We start from the raw sequence: 16,560 nt of genomic DNA, 5'->3' as shown, positions 1-16,560 counted from the left end.
AACGTGGCAAAGATAACTGGTGAATCAGGGTGAAGAGTATACAAGAGTTCTTTGCAAGTTTCCATAAGTTTGAAATTATTTCAAAATAAAAAATTAAAACAAAAAAGATATGAACTACTCATTTTCCCTGTTTAGTAAATTACACCAGACTGGTATGCTTTTATGCTTTTCCTTACTACTGTTTCTTCTGGCTGCTGTCAAAGAACTCTGGATGCCTCTAGTTTTCATATCCATTTTACAAAGATTTGTCAGGAAAGAACCTGAGGCAGGGCTGAAGGCTTTCACTACACAGTAAATGGCATGGGATTTGTGACAAGTAAATTGCTCTTCAGAACAGCTTTCTACTATGTTTTAAGACTAGCAACTGTCAGTAACTTTAAACCTCTTATAAAGCACCACGAATACATTTTGCTTACACATTACCATTTCCATCATCTCTGGATCTTCAAAATCATAAATAATGTGCTCTAAAATATCTCTGTCAGACACAAAACCTAATGCTCTGAACACAATAATGATGGGAACTTCTTGCTTGATATATGGTAGAGTTGCCACAATGCGCTGACCAATAGCACTCTTTTTTGCACCCTAGAAAAATAAAGCATCATTAGCATGTGAGTACACAGAGACAACAGCCATTTAAATACCATGAGAACCATTCTATATACATGTCATTGTACATATTTCAAAAAAGCACACCTCTCATACTCTAAGGAACGTCTTATGGCTGCTTTTCAAAACCACTGGAACATATTTACTAATTTTATGGCTAAGCTGGTCATTTAGACCTGAGAAAACTTCCATTCTCTACCATCTGCCTGACAAGATTCTCTCAGAATTTCCCAACACTGTATTTGGAAATGACTTCTGGCTGCAAAATATGAACACTGACCCCTCTCCCTCTCCACCCACCAAAAACAAAAAAAACAACCCCCCCAAAAAAAACCTCTGGAAGGAAGAAATAAATAAAGGGTAAAAAAAGAAAATGTGTAAAGAAGCTAAGCACAGAATGAAAAATAAATATTAATGCAGAGCTGGTTTGTGCTGGATCTCATTTAAAGAAACAAACAGCCTCTTTCACACATGCTTCTTTGTTCCAATTTCTCTCTCTTTAATTGTACACACATACAAAAACAAAATAAAAGTTACTAGGCTACACTGGCATACAAACACCTGGTTTCTCAGTTTTTTGGGTTTTTTTAAATTATTATTATTATTTTTTTTTTTTTTTGGTTTCTCAGTTTTAATCATATTTTTTCCCTTCAATATCAAACTCTACTTTTCTTGGCCTCATAACCCTACATTATCATAATCCTTCTAAGAACAATTTCTGTTGTTTTCCTCCTCTTACTTCAGACCTCCTTCCTTAGAAATCTTATCCCATCTCATGGGTGATCAGTAACAACTTTTCATAAGTGATACCCAAATTTTCACCTTGATCTTTTTCCTGTACCCTCAGCCCTCATATTTCCAACTGCCATTTAGTTGTTTCTATCAATTCCATTCAGTCTATTATTCGTTTCATCATAGATCTTTTTCAGAATGAGCAAAACATTAAAATATAATGCCTACATCACACACCCCTCAAAATCTTTTTGTCTAAAAATGAACTCACTAGGTTCTCTCTAAAAATAAATTCCTGGAAGTTCTCTTATTTTAGCCAGAACCTCAGGATAGAAACCACAGAATCTTAACTGACTCATCCTCATATTATGTCAAACCTGTCACTAAATCCAGATGATTTTCCTCTGCCTCTAAGTAATTCATTTTGCTCATAGCTGCCATGATAATCTCTGTACCACACTGTGCTCAGACCTCTGCCCTCCATAACCCAGGCCAATGCTTCTCAACAACGAATTCACATCACAATCACATGGGGATCTTCCCCAAACATTTGTACTTGGGCCCCATTTCACCCCCATGTACAAGTGAAAAACCTTTTCAATTAACACCCATTCTACAAGCCTGAAGTATTTAACTTACGGCAGTTAAAACTCTCTAACCTTCAAGTTTTTCATGTTTGTAAGACTTATAAAAAGTGATATTAGACTCCGCAGAACTATCTATAAGAGTACATGTGCACCAAAAGAGAAACAGTTCAAGTATGCTACATCTACATAAGGAATATCACAGCTCAAAAAGAATGATCAAGCGCTGATCTAAACAAGTTTTTGAAGGATACCAGCAAAGTTCAAACTGTGTATAGTATGCTCCCACTTGTATTTTTTACATTAAGACTGTTTCTGGAAATGAGAAATTATCAAAAGCAGCTGCTTTTGGTAATTGGTTTGGGGTCAAAGCCTATTTTTACAGTATACCCTTTTTTGTACTTTTTTGAAGTATTTTAACGTGCATGTATGACTTCTTCAAAAAAATTTTAATAAATAATAAAACATACATGAAATTAGAGGTTAATTACAACTACTTTCCAAGTTAGGTATGAAGATTAAATCAAGCAATCTGAGTAACATAATTGGCACACAGTACATTATTATAAGTAACATGCCATGGCAGACAGCTTCTAAAACGGTTCTTAATTATCCCTGCCTACCATTATTATCACCTTGTGTAATTCCCTCTCCTTGAGTAGGGATTTGAGGGGGCTGGGAACCTAACATCTAACAAAAAGAATATGACAAAACTGATACAACGTTGCTTCCGAGATTAAGTTATTAAAGACTGTGATTTCCATCTTGCTTGTACACTATGGCTCTTCTCGATTACTCTCTCTGATGTTGTCAGCTGCTGTATGAAGGGGACCTATGTGGCAAAAGAACTGGGAGAGGCTTCCAGCCAACATCCAACAAAGAACTGAGATTCAGTTCAACAGCCCATGGTGAACTGAATCCAGCCGACACCATGTGAATAAGCTTTAAGATGACTGCAGTCCAGGCAAACAGCGTGGCTGCAGCCTTATGAGAAATGCTCAACCAGAGGACCCAGCCAAGCCACACCCAGATCCCAGACTTACAGAAACTGAAATGATAAATCTTGCCATTGGAGTAATTTGTTATACAGCAATAAGTAAATAGTACAATGCTTGTCATATACGAGTAACACTGACAATATGCTCCAGAAGAGCTTGTGACCAATAATGCAGTCTGGTACATTACAAAACTAGACAAAAACAAACAAACCCAAACATCGTATCTCAGCCCATACCTGTCCTCCTCTTGCCAGCATGCTAACCCAAATAGTACTGGTGGGTCGGGAAGAATTCTCCAGACACGATCTACACTCTCCTGTGTAGGCATATTTAGAATCCTTTTTGGCAAACACATAGACTGTGTTTGTTGCCATTTTCTCTTGAGCAATCAGAACCTACATGGACAATAAAGAAAGTTACAGCCATTAAACCCACAAGGTCCTTGAAGTAGAAAGAATGAAATCTGTATCTTAATTTAATCTGATTAATAGGCTCACTGAAACATCAACTCTTGAACTTTACAAATTCCATTTTGCATAAATGCTTCATAGAAACATGTAAGCTCAAACAAAGGACCAAATTTGTAGTGCATATTATATACCAGTAAATAAAGTTTTGGTTTATATAAGTTCAACTGTCACCTCTCCCAACCCCCCAAATAATTCAACTGCTGTCTCCAGGTTATTCTGTATAAAAGTTTACTTTTTAATTTCAACTTTAATAATTTAAATCTTAAGTCTCATTTTGTAATTTTTTAAAAAATCATGCTACTATACCTTTTCTGATCCATTAATAATGAAATAGCCACCAGGATCCAAGGGGCATTCATTTAACTCACAAAGATCACGATCTGTTAAGCCATTCAAGAGGCAGTAAGTTGAACGCAACATAATTGGAATTTTTCCTATAAAAGTTTTCTGATGCTGAGTCTGAAGTTGTTCTTCCCCTTCTTTAATGACTGTTTTTGTTATATCAACATAAAGTGGAGCAGAATACCTTTGAAAATAAAAGTAGACCTCGATTGAGTAATAGTAAGGTATCTACTAAAACTCTCAACTGGATAAAATTCTGAAATATTATCTTCTGAATTGTATTTCACTATCAGCTGCTGGAAAAAATCTTTCTTACGTGAGATTTCTTAATCTGGCCTCATTTGGCATCATCGGTGAAGGAGCACCGTCTCTTTCCCAATGGGTAGGTTTGGAGAGGTAAATCTGTTCAAACTTCAGCAAATATCGTGGCTGCAATGAAACCGGAAAACATGAAGAGGATAAATAATTTTTTTTCCATAAAAGTTTCAATGAGTCCATTTTAATCAACATTAACAGTTGGAGCAGAAGTAGCTCTAGACATTGGCTAAATTAATCCACTTTAACAATATGGGGCCTCACCAAAGTCAACATCCATATTCCATAGATGTCAAGTTTTATACTTAATCACTTTAAGGCAGAAGACAAAAAGAGACTTAACATATCACAATTAAGTAAAGACTACGGACCCATCATGTGCTCTAAGTTCATATCAAACAGTTAAAATGTATCTGTATTAACGATCTATATAGTTTCATGTCCCCTCTCCTTGGTTAGGGACAGAAGTACAAAGTTATTAGAAAACAAAGAAAAGGTAAATCCATACCATTTAGAACTGTGCTCTCATCTAATCAGTAGAACATTAGGGGGAAAAATAATACACCTAACTCTTCAACTCTTCAATACAAAAAAATCCTAATTATTCTACACAAAGGACAAGAATTTCCAACCCTGGCTGCTTATAGCTCAGCCCACCACAGAAAAAAATTTTCAATTAAATATCTATTTACTGCCCAATAAAATAAGATCCAGAGAACTTTCCAGAGATAAATGGATAGTGAATTTCTCTCTAAATTAAATCTCAGAGATGGGATTAAATGGTCCACATAAATTACTGCCACCCAAGTTTCCCAAAATGGAGTACTTAGAGGGCAAAGAGAACTCGTGATGATAATGAACCAAAGGGAGGCCATCCATCAACTCCTTATTTCCACCATGACCCTTATCGTCTAGGACATTATCTTAAACCCAGGCTATTCCAAGATTTTTATCTGCCTCCATCCTCTTCCCGCTCCAAGTAAATATCATTTCCAAGTAAACATTCTAAAATAATGCTCTATGCATATTCTTTGATAATCTTTCAACAATTCCCTATGATACCCAAAGCCTGTGACAATCTGGTTCCATCTTACCTTCCACCAACATCTATCGAAAACAGATCAAAGCAAAAATTACATACTATTGTGGCCCCATTCCACTGCCGAGCCAAAGACACCAAGTATTTTCTAGTTGAAACGCCAAAGTATCTTCTCTTTACTAAGACAAGTTCTATCCTGACTTTCTGTCAGCTTAAGTCCCTCCCATCTTTGCCAGTAAACTGATAGCCCAGCTTCAGAGATCTCTTCCTCTGGTAGTACTTATGGTACTAGCACTTGGAATATGCTATGTTATATTGCTATCTCCCTTGTACTGCAAAGACAATGAGGAAAAAGACGTCTTCAGTATAAAAAAGCATTTTATGCCTGTTTCCAGCAGTGCCACAAGAGCCCATTATTTCTGTTCTTAACAGCAAGTCTGTACAGCATCTCCAACTAGAATAAGAATAAAAGATCAGCCCTTAGGAACTTACTTAACTACTGACCTGGCTAGAAATAATAACTTCTCCCTCTGTCTAACTCTATTTCTGGGGCTCTCCCTGCCTTACTTTGCTTTTCAGTTTTCTCTGTCTTTCAAGGCCCATAATGCTGTCTCTCTACCTCTGAAAAACTAAGAACAGTCATTATTTTAGACTACATACTTCTTTACAATCACTCATGTAAAACCAGATTATAAAATTATACCCTTGCTATTATTCTAACAATGCTAAAGACATGCATATGTGTCAACAAAGACTACAAGGAACTTAGAAAAATTAAAAAGCTGATATGTTTGGGTGGTTCTCCTTTATTATTACTTACATTGCTATAATAACGTATTTCATACAATAAATAATCAAGGGAAAAAGTCCTTCAAATACTCTTTCTTTTATGATTCCTTATACAGTGAAAGAAAAAAACTGGGGTTTTTTGAAGCAATATGACTATTTCTGGCTTGCTTCTCTGAGCAGTTCATCACATTTCTGAGTTCCCTCTTCCCAACTATTAAACGTACTATCTGAATAAGGATTAGGGTTTTGGATTACAGTTGACCCTTGAAAAACATGGGGATTGAGGCGCCAACCCCGCCACACACGCAGTCAAAAATCTGCGTGTAACCTCTGACTCCCCAAAAACTTAACTAATAGTCTGCTGTTAACCAGAAAACTTACTGATAACATAAGCAGTCAATTAACACATTTTGTATGATAAATGTACTATACATGTATTCTTACAATAGGTAAACTAGAGAAAAAAATATTAAGGAAATCATAAGGAAGAAAAAATACATTTACAGTACTGTATTTTATTTATCGATACTGTAAGTTTACAAGATGAAAAAAATCCATAGTGGACCCATGCAGTTCAAACCCATGTTGTTCAAGTGTCAACTGTAGCTGCACAAATGCATCTCTTTATTTGTAGGAATAAACCAGGAGCTGACTGAAGATGCTGTAAGTACACTGCCAAAAACACCTACGGACTTTTTTTTTTAACCTTTAAGCCAGGTGAGAGAACTGAAATTTCAAATCAACATGTTTCTTTTACTTATGTTACTTTATTAGAATAACCATCCTACCGGCTCTTCCACTTCCCCACTAGCATGCTGAGCTTCGGCTTGTAGGTCGATAGGTGGAGCATCTTCCACAATTCTTTGAACAGACATCTGAATAAACTCATCGAAAGAATCCAGCTGTTGTCTGACCAAGCCTTTCTCATCAAAATAGGAACTGGGAAAATATTTTGAGTTCATAATTAGTTACAACTGAGTGATGTTTTCTAGCACATTTCCTCATTTTCACGATAATAAAATTCAATAAACAATTAATACCAACCACTATACACCTATCACTACACAAGATACTATGAAGTATCCAAAAAAGAGGTGAGACTAGGAACACTTTCTTTGTAGAATGTAAGTTTGGGGAAACGAGACATACTTATAGGTAAAATAATTAAAGCACAACATAAGAACTGTAAGACAGCCCTAATTTACAAAAGTCCTTTGAAGATCAATTTTATACAATCTCTTGGAAACATTTCTCGAAAAAAATATCAGGAAAGAAAACTAAAAAAAGAAATGCACAAAGATAAAAATAACACCAAAAACACAAACAATCCAATAAAAAATGGGCAGAAGACCTGAATTGACATTTCTCCAAACAGGACATACAGATGGCCAACAGACATAAGAAAATATGCTCAACATCACTAACCATCAGAAAAATGCAAATAAAAACCACAATGAGATAGCACCTCACATCTGTCAGAATGGCCATCCTCAATAAATCAACAAACAAGCTGAGGATGCAGAGAAAAGAGAATCCTCATGCACTACTGGTGGGATTCCAAACTGGTGCAGCCACTATGAAAAACAGATTAAAGGTTCCTCAAAAAATTAAAAATAGAACTACCTTATGATCCGCTTCTGGGTATAAGATACATCCGAAGAAATCCAAAACACTAATTCAAAAAGATATATGCACCCGTGTTCACAGCAGCACGATTTACAATAGCCAACATATGGAAGCAACCTAAATGCCCATCAATAGACTATTGGATAAAGAAGACGTGGTACATTTTATACAATGGAGTATTACTCTGCCATAAAAAAGAATGAAATTGTGTATTTGCAACAACGTGGATGGACCTAGAGGGTATTATTCTAAGTGAAATAAGTCAGGATAAAAAGACAAACACCATATGATCTCACTTATATGATCTCACTAAAGAACAAAAAAAAAAGAACAAGCAAAAGAGAAATAGACTCACAGATACAGAGAACAAACTGATAGTTGCCAGAGGGGAGTGGAGTTGGGGGAGCTGGGTGGAAAAAGTGAAGGGATTAAGAATTACAAATTGGTAGTTCCAAAATAGTCACAGAGATGTAAAGTACTGCATAGAGAACAGTGTTAAAAAAAAATTTTTTTTAAAGAACTCTAATTTGAATAAGAGAAAAGATATCAATGACTAAAGTAAGGAATATGTAAGAATTTCAGTTTTAGGTTAAAGAATATTAGTTCTGTTTTGAATATGTTAAAGGTGAGATGAGAATAAGTCATTCAAATGAAAATACTCAGCAAATGACTGATGACACAAACATGGAGCGAGGGTAAGAGATCAGAGCTAGCAGTACATACACAAATCACACAGCGAAGCCCTAAAGAACAGAGAATCTAAGAGCAGGCAGTATTGTTTATACGGAATAGACACTTCCCAAATTAAAGCTCTTTTTTTTTTTATTGACACTATTCTCTATGCTGTACTTCACATCCCTGTGACTATTCTGTAACTACCACTTGTTCATGTGAGGGATGGGAAGGAGAGAGAGAAAAAGATACAGATTTCAGCGCAAAGGGAATCTCACTCCTAGTGACCATGGTGACTCAGGAACAGCTGCATAGCTGGGCTTTAGTGAGGCGACAGGAGCCCGGAGCTCAAACACAACCCTAAGGACCAGATCATCTCATCACCCCTGAGCAGCAGGAACAGCTACCAACACACCCCTGTGTCGACTCCTCCACCTTGTGACCCCTGCACCTTATATTTGTGATACTTTCTTCTCCCGTCTCCCTAGTTACCTACTGACTCTGCCACCTCACATCAATGTTCTGAGACAATATACATAGCCCAGCTGATCACCAGCCTTCCGTTTTGGCATCATCAGGTCACCCACAGGTCACCGGCAGGGCTATAAAGTGGCTGGCTAGGGGTCAAGGTCCCACCCTGATTCAATCAACCACTACCACCCATATCGGAAGTTTGGTTCTGTGATAGGGAACAGAGCACACAATTCTTGCATAAGAATGGCTGGAATGATTTCGTTCAGTAGAGACTAAGAAGCAGGAAAGGAATTTCTCACAGCCATTTGGTTCAGTCACTGATATGTCAGAAACACATGGAAGGCACTGTCTGTAATGTAAATAGCAAAGGTTTTTATGGACAATAAACAATAAAAAATCTTTACAAAATTATGGACAAGTTTCACTGCTAGAAAACTGAACCATAGCTACTTTCTCCAAAATCATTGGAACAGTGCTTCCTGAGAATGTCATCATTTAAATGCCTAAATTATATAAGTATTTCATATTTATGATACCTACTATCATGAAGGCATCTAATTGAAGTCACTGGTGATAATTAGGTAATACACATTCACACTGCTTGGGAAAGATCACTTAATGTTAAAAAGTGAAAAAACGAAACATCTCACAATAGCCAAAGCACTTAATTAAAACGTAAAAATCTAATCATTTACTTTGTTACAAATATTAAATGTGGTGACTATTCACAATAGAGTATTTTATCCTTCAGCAATCTACCACATATGTTGAAAACAATTCTTTTTTGTCTAAGAACAAAATATTCTTTCTCCCTGGAGATTAAATAGGCATACCCCACTATCCTGTCGCCTCACTAAAGCCCAGCTATGCAGCTGTTCCTGAGTCACCATACAAATGTTTTTATATCAATGTTTAATAGGAAACATATATACTTATATCCCAAAAACTCAATATGTTTTTAACAAAACAAGGTTCAAGAAAGGTTTATTTATACTTCCATATACAGCTGACAGAATGTCAGAAGCACATGTTCTTTGAAAAGGGAGAAAGTATCAAACAAGAGGATGAGCATCTTGGAGATGGTGGAAACCAAAGAGGCATCATCATGTCACTATGTACAAAGCAACTGTCAGTTTAATGAGAGAGCAGAGTGTAGCAGTTTATATCCTAACATAGCAGGATGTTACTTGAGTACTTAAAAGTAACTTTTCTTACCTATACAAGTATGTCAGGCTTCCTACTGAGTTTTATTACATTTTAATTACACTTAGAATTGGATGGACATTTGGGTTGAAATACAACCTATTGTCACTGTATCCATTTAAAATAATGAGACAATCAAGAAATCAAATTAACATCACCAGTAATGGAACAGACAAGCATCATGTGCCCCCTGATACAATGCATTGAGAAGAGAACATTACTGCTGCCAAAAGCAATCATCTAAATCTAATTACGAGTGAACATTAGACAAAACCAAACTGAGGGGCACTATGAAAAGGAATTGGCCTATAGTCTTCAAAATGTCAAGGTCAAAACGAAAAAAAAAAAAAAGAGGAAGACTGAGGAACTGTTCTAGACTATAGGAGACAAAAGAATAAATCATGAAAACCAAATTCAATATGTGATCCTAAATTGGAACCGCGGTCAGAAAAAAAAATTTATTTTGCTATAAACATCATTAGTGGAACAACTGGCAAATTTGGGGTAAGGTCTGTAGATTAATAAGATTATTGTATTAATATTAATTTCCTGAGTTTGATGACTTAATAGTACGATTATTTAAAAGAATGTTCCTATCTATGCAACTTAATTCTCAAATGTTTCAGAAAAAAATATAGAGCGAAAGAAAACAACAAAAAATGTAGCATAAGGTTAACATTTAGGGAATCTGGATGAAGTATATACAGGAATTCTTTGTATAACCTTTCTGTAAGTCTGAAATACTTAAAAAGTTAAATATACCAGGGGTGCCAAAAAAATGTATACAAGTGGACACGTTGGTCAACGTTGTTCAAGCAGTAGTTCACCGTAATCAGAAGTGTCTGGATGCTGATGGGAACCACTTGGAGCACCTCTTATAATTGCAAAAGTCAAATGTGACTTGTATTCATCTTTTGCTATTGGTATATGTTGAGTATTACAATTTTAATAGTTTTTTTCCTTTCTTAAAATGTGTATACATGTTTTTGGCACCCTCTGTATAAATAAATAAATGAGAAATTAGCTCTCCTGTAGCATATTCACATAGAACATCTAAAATAAGCAGAAAATCCCTGTGCCTTTTAAAACGTATTCAGTTTAGTCTAGTTACCTGATTACAATCCAGCATGCTTCTTGCCACAAATCTGGGGTGATTTCATCATCATCCTCATCATATTGCATATCTACAAAAAACAAAAACATTGTATATTCATTTGTAATAAAATGCTATTGTTTAAGATCTTGCTTCCATGATTTGAAGTATTAAAAGCACAGTTAATTTCTGCTAAATAAAAGCAATCCTTTTACTTCAATTTTCTAAAATTTCAGTCAATTACATTAAATTGTAATGAAATAATACACATAGGTATGTATCTATGTATACATAGGTCTACATCACATAGGTATTCTTCCAATATACAAAGAGGCCTCATTACAAAGGTTCAGCGTTAAGTTGTGTGAACTTGTTAGTTTTCCATCTTCTCCAGAAAATCCATATAATTCTCATTAATAGCGAATTATAATGATAACTAGGAGCAAGTTCCCAGTCCTCTGCTCCATAAGCTCCTCAGAGTCTAGAGTCAGAAATTAGGGTAAGGGGTAGAGACGGAAAAAGGTTCGTACAGCTGGGCAATACCTTAAAGTGGGTTGTCCATTACAGTACAATTTCATACGTGTACAGGTACGACAGACCGTATTTTCCAAAGATGGCCAAACCGTATTTTCCATTTCACAAGCTTTTTTTGTGTGATCTGGACGTTCTTACCATCAAGATATAGGGCTCTATGTTTCCTCCCTTTGAATCTAGGTGGGTTTTTAATTCTCCAGTAACTAAGGGAACGCAGCTAAAGAGACATCATGTGACTTTTTGTTGTTAGGTCCGGAAAGGCAATGTTGTTCCACCTTGTTTGCTGAAACACCTGCTTCTGGAGCCCCGAATTGCCATTAAGAAGTGTTACTCCTCTAAGACTGGTGAGAAAGCCCAAAGCACGTGGAGAGGCCACTTACAGACGTTCCAGTCCAACCCTCGTCCTTGAGTTCTCCGAGGCTACGTGCCAAAACACTGCAGATCACCCAGTGCGCAGTTAACAACACTGAGCCAATTGAGTCTGCCCTGCTGAATTACTGACCTGGAGAAGACAAGTCATTCCTACTACGCTCTGTCCATATTCCTGACCACTTAAATCCATTAACATATGAATTTTTAGGCAGCCAAATTCTGGGGCAGTTATGCAGCAGCAGTTTGAACAATGGGCATTTGAAAAATGAGTGTGCACTGAACCTCTAATATTAGTCTCATCTCCTTATGTAAAAGAATAAGTGTGCTGTATTTGATTTGCTTTTATATTCTGACCTATATAGTCTATAAAACTTAACAGCTTTGGATTCAAAATCTGTTACATACCCAAAATAAATTATTTAATAAATGCTTCTTGAATAGCCTGGAATTATTGATCCCTACACATGGGGGAGGGGTAACAAAGACAAAGGTATCTAAAATAGCTCAGAGATTTCTAGCTTTGATGACAGATTAAGAGGTTAATATCCCAGCCACACAGGAAAAGCAAGTAAGAAGGTAGGAAAAGGGAAGAAATGAGGTCAGCTTTAGGTATATTTACAGAACATTTATCACTTTAAATACTTACAGTAGGCAACTGGATATAAATATAAAACTCAAACAAGGGGTCTAAATTACAAAGAGCTGAGAATCCTTACCATGTGGTTGGTAAATACAAAAAGTTTACAGAGAAGGAAAACTGAAGGCAAGATATTAGAGAACAACCCTATTAAAGTCATGTGAAAGAAAATGAACCCATGAAGGTTGTTACTCATTTATTCATTCATCCATTTTAAAATATTTATTGAATGTGTTTACTACGTCCCAGGCATTGGAGACACCATCTTCAACAAGATAAAAGATGGCTGCATCCTCCAGGAGATTATCACCAACTGGGGAGATACAGACAAGATGAAGTCAATTAAGAGTACTAACTATGACATGGAGTCTTAACCAGGACCTGAGGGTAGTGAAGACTTCCCAAAAGCTAAGCAGAGATCTCGTATATGGATAAATAAGACTAAATCACGCAAAAGGAGGGGTTGAGAATGGGAGGAGTAGAGAAGTATTAAAAAAAAAAAAAAAAAAAAGAAAAAGTATTCCAGAAAAAACCAACCTGCGCAAAAGACTCCACAATAAAGGTATTCTATAATGTTGTAAAGATTTTGTTGGGTATCCGATGGACATGCGTCCTATTTGGGAGACCACCTCAGGGATACTGTGGATACCTGATCATGGCATTGTACACCAGAAGCTAAACATTAATGAATGCCAACTATAATTTTATATATATAATGTGATGGTTCAGTGTGAGGTCGGAGGGATAGTGGATGGGGGGAGGGGGGTTCACAGTATGAGGGATATAAATGATGAACGTCTAAGTATTACCTTGTTTTGTACACCTGAAACTAATAAATAAATAAATTAAAAAAAAAAAAAAGACTCCACAATAAAAGATATTCAAGGAGTGAAAGAAGGCCAATGTAGCTGAAGCACAGAGCGTGCAGCTGGGAGTAATAAAAGAGCTTGGTCTTTTCCAGTAGAGCTTTGAGGAACCAGTCTAAGATTTTAGCAAGGTTGTGGCTAGATCAGATTTTTATTTCTGAAAAATCACTATGGCTACAGAGTGGAGAGTGGATTAAGAGGCAAGAAAACCGGAAGCACACACACCACTTAGAGGAGTCTGGAGAAATAATCTGGGCAAGAGATGGTGGTGGCCTAAATTAGAATTGTGGCAAAGGGGACAAAGTAGTGACTAGATCTGACATATTTAGGAGAAAGAACCCCCAGGGCTTGATGACTCACTAGATATAGGGGTGAAGAAGAGTCAAGAATCATGCCCAGGATTCTGATTTCAACAACAGAGGAGGGTGATACCATTCACTGAGATGGAGAACACAAAAGGAAGCAGCTTTGGAAGGGGGATGGGTAAAGGAAAACAACCAGTTTGAACAATGACAAGTTTGAAGGGCCTGAGAGACATCCGTATGAAACTGTCTAGTGGCAGTTAGACATACAAAACTTCTGGCCTGGAAATATATTTTCAGAAGTCATTCACATAAAATGGTAAATGAAGCCATGGAGAATGAATGAAATCATCCAGGAAGAATGTGAACAGAAAAGGATAAAAAGGAAAGTCACAACATAGGTAAGAGGAATTAAGTTAGAGTGATCTGGCAAAAGAAAGGCGTTCCAGAAGGAAGTCATCAACAATACTGAATACCACTGGGTCTGGAGAAAGTTTAAAAATGCCCACCTGATTTACCAACTGAGAAGTCACTGATATTCTTATTTAAAGCTGTTTTAATGTAGTGGCGTGAGCAGAATTAGATTGCAGTGAGTTGAGGAGAACCTGAACGATGGGAATTAGAATCAAGGACAGCCTATTCTTTTTAGAAGCTTGCTGTGAATGTGGAAAGCTTTGCCTTCCAAAGGCAAAATATTGGAAAAAAAGGAAACAATAAACAGTTTAACTTATTTTCTTGTGGACAAGAGAGATCTAATAATTCACACAGAAAGAAGCCAGCTGAAAAGGAGTGTCTGAAAACTGACATATCTAATAAAGATACAAAAGACACAGGCAGGAATGTAAACTCAAACCTGAAGGAGACTTTTATCAAGAGGATGACTTGTAACTCTTTTTTCCACAGAATTATTTAACATGGCTAATGAGAGGATAAAGCAGAACAATCACTATCATGGTCACCTGGCACCATCTAGCAAAATGTTAAACATGTATATCATTTGACCTGACATTTCTACGTCCAGAAATTATCCTAAAGACATACTTGTACTGAACAAAAAAAAAAAAAGTACAAGATTATTAATTCCAGCACTGTTTGAACCAGAGGAAGAAAACGGGACAATAACCCAAATGTCCATCAATAAGACACTCAAGTTATGGCATATCCATTCAAACTACGTAGCTGTGGGGGCGGGGGGAATGAGAATGCTCTCTGTGGATATGAAAATCTCCCAGGTAGATAAATACACACATGTACATACATAGACATACATATATGAAAAGTAAAAAATAAGAAACGCAGAGAAGTGTAACTGTTCCTTTGGGTGGGTGGTGGCAATAGAAGCCCACTTATTTCCTTGAATGTGCATAGAACACTATGGAGGGATAACAATCTAAGAACAGTGAGTGGTTACCTACTATGGAGGGGGTTCACACTGGGAGATGGTGGGCAAGAACAGAGACCTGACACTAGCATTTTTGTATTTTCTGGCTTATGAGACACAGAAACATATTGCCTAATCAAAACATTAAGAAAAAATTTTTTTAATTTTTTTTTCCAATCCGAGAGGAGTTAAGGGAATATAGTAATGCTAATAAATTTCTAGACTCAAGATGTAATTGAGACAGAGTAACTTAAACAGCAGAGTTTTAAGCTTTTGTTTTTCTAGTTTCTTCTTGAAGTCGCTGAGGTAATAAGAAATGTGACGGGGTGGCCACGGGACGGGAGCTAGAAAAAGTAAATGAGGTTTGAAATAGTAGCTGTGGAGAATGGAACGGGGAGCCTTAACAATACATAACGAAAATACAGGAGCCATGACTAACTCAGTACGTGGAAAGATACACTGGCCCTGTTCAGTAGAATGCGTACCATCTAAGAACTAGGTTCTTTTGTGGGAAAAGGAAATTGAAAGGTCCTCTTTTCAGACAGTTGCCTTAGGACGTATGACAGCACTGAAGGAATGCCAAACTAGACCAACCCCGTCCCACCACACACACACACACACACACACACACACACACACACACACTGTATTTTTTTGTCCCCGGTGTATTTCCAAAGACTAGCACAATGCCTGGCCCAGGTGGACGCTCATAAACTCAATAAATCCACTAATTCTGGCCTTAAGGAAAATGAAGAAAGGAACCCTTCACTGCGGACAAAGTCAAAACAACGGCATTTACGTTACGGTTCTGCACGCTACTCCAATACGGGAAGGAGGTCTGATTTATCCAGGGGCAGACCATGGGAGGAACAAGTGCCGCTCAGACCGGGAATATTAATGCTCCATCCCCTGCACCCTCCACCTCTCCTAATCCCGCCTTCGTCCCCGGCCTGGGGTATGGAGGGACCATGACTGTGGACACTTGTGCAACGGGCTAGGAGGAAGGCCGCCAATCCTCAATTCGTCCAGCTCCCCACGTTTCCCTACTTAGATGGGTCGCCGGGGAGTGTTCTGAGCGGTCACCTACCCTCGTCCGCGTCATACATGTTCGCAAACGGTTCCCGAACTCTTAGCTCTTGAAATCACAGACCGAGCGGTGCGCACCGACGACCAGCACCAGGAGCGCGAGACAAAGTAATTTCCGCCGCCGGCGTTCCCAGAATACTCTGCGTCTTCCGCCAAAGGCCACCCACAAAGAAGCCAACGTGAGATCTGCGCCTGCGCATAAGGTAGGCTAAGGTTGGCAAGGGTTAGAATTGCGCACGCGCAAACTGTAGGCCTACGGGTCCGGTGGCTGATTGCGCACACCTCTCCTACAGTCTGGAGATCGGTTCCAGCCAATGAAAAGTTTTTGGTCGTTTTTCAATATGGCACAAAAAATGACACCTGAAAAAAAGAAAAGAGACTTAATTAGTAAAAAGTGTTCATTGTGGCCGTTAGTGTATGGCATTCGATATTC

General features: G+C 37.5%; 1 protein-coding gene across 2 annotated transcripts in view; it reads right to left on the bottom strand.

Moving 5' to 3' along the window:
• The window catches only part of POLR2B (RNA polymerase II subunit B), a 44,850-nt gene that overhangs the window by 26,681 nt on the left and 1,609 nt on the right, over window positions 1–16,560 (bottom strand). For both annotated transcript variants that reach the window (XM_081048559.1, XM_081048558.1), the window contains exons 2-8: window positions 16,129–16,487; window positions 10,968–11,040; window positions 6,670–6,820; window positions 4,055–4,167; window positions 3,703–3,922; window positions 3,163–3,321; window positions 424–588 (exon numbers count right to left, since the gene is read on the bottom strand). In XM_081048559.1, coding sequence (XP_080904685.1) covers window positions 424–588; window positions 3,163–3,321; window positions 3,703–3,922; window positions 4,055–4,167; window positions 6,670–6,820; window positions 10,968–11,040; window positions 16,129–16,147 — 900 coding nt within the window. In that variant the 5' untranslated portion in view covers window positions 16,148–16,487. The remainder of the gene's footprint in view (window positions 1–423; window positions 589–3,162; window positions 3,322–3,702; window positions 3,923–4,054; window positions 4,168–6,669; window positions 6,821–10,967; window positions 11,041–16,128; window positions 16,488–16,560) is intronic.

Source organism: Rhinolophus hipposideros, assembly GCF_964194185.1.
Source record: "Rhinolophus hipposideros genome assembly, chromosome: 1".
Taxonomy (NCBI): Eukaryota; Metazoa; Chordata; class Mammalia; order Chiroptera; family Rhinolophidae; genus Rhinolophus; species Rhinolophus hipposideros.
The sequence above is the reverse complement of the archived record's forward strand: the minus strand, read 5'-3'. Positions and strand labels throughout refer to the sequence as shown.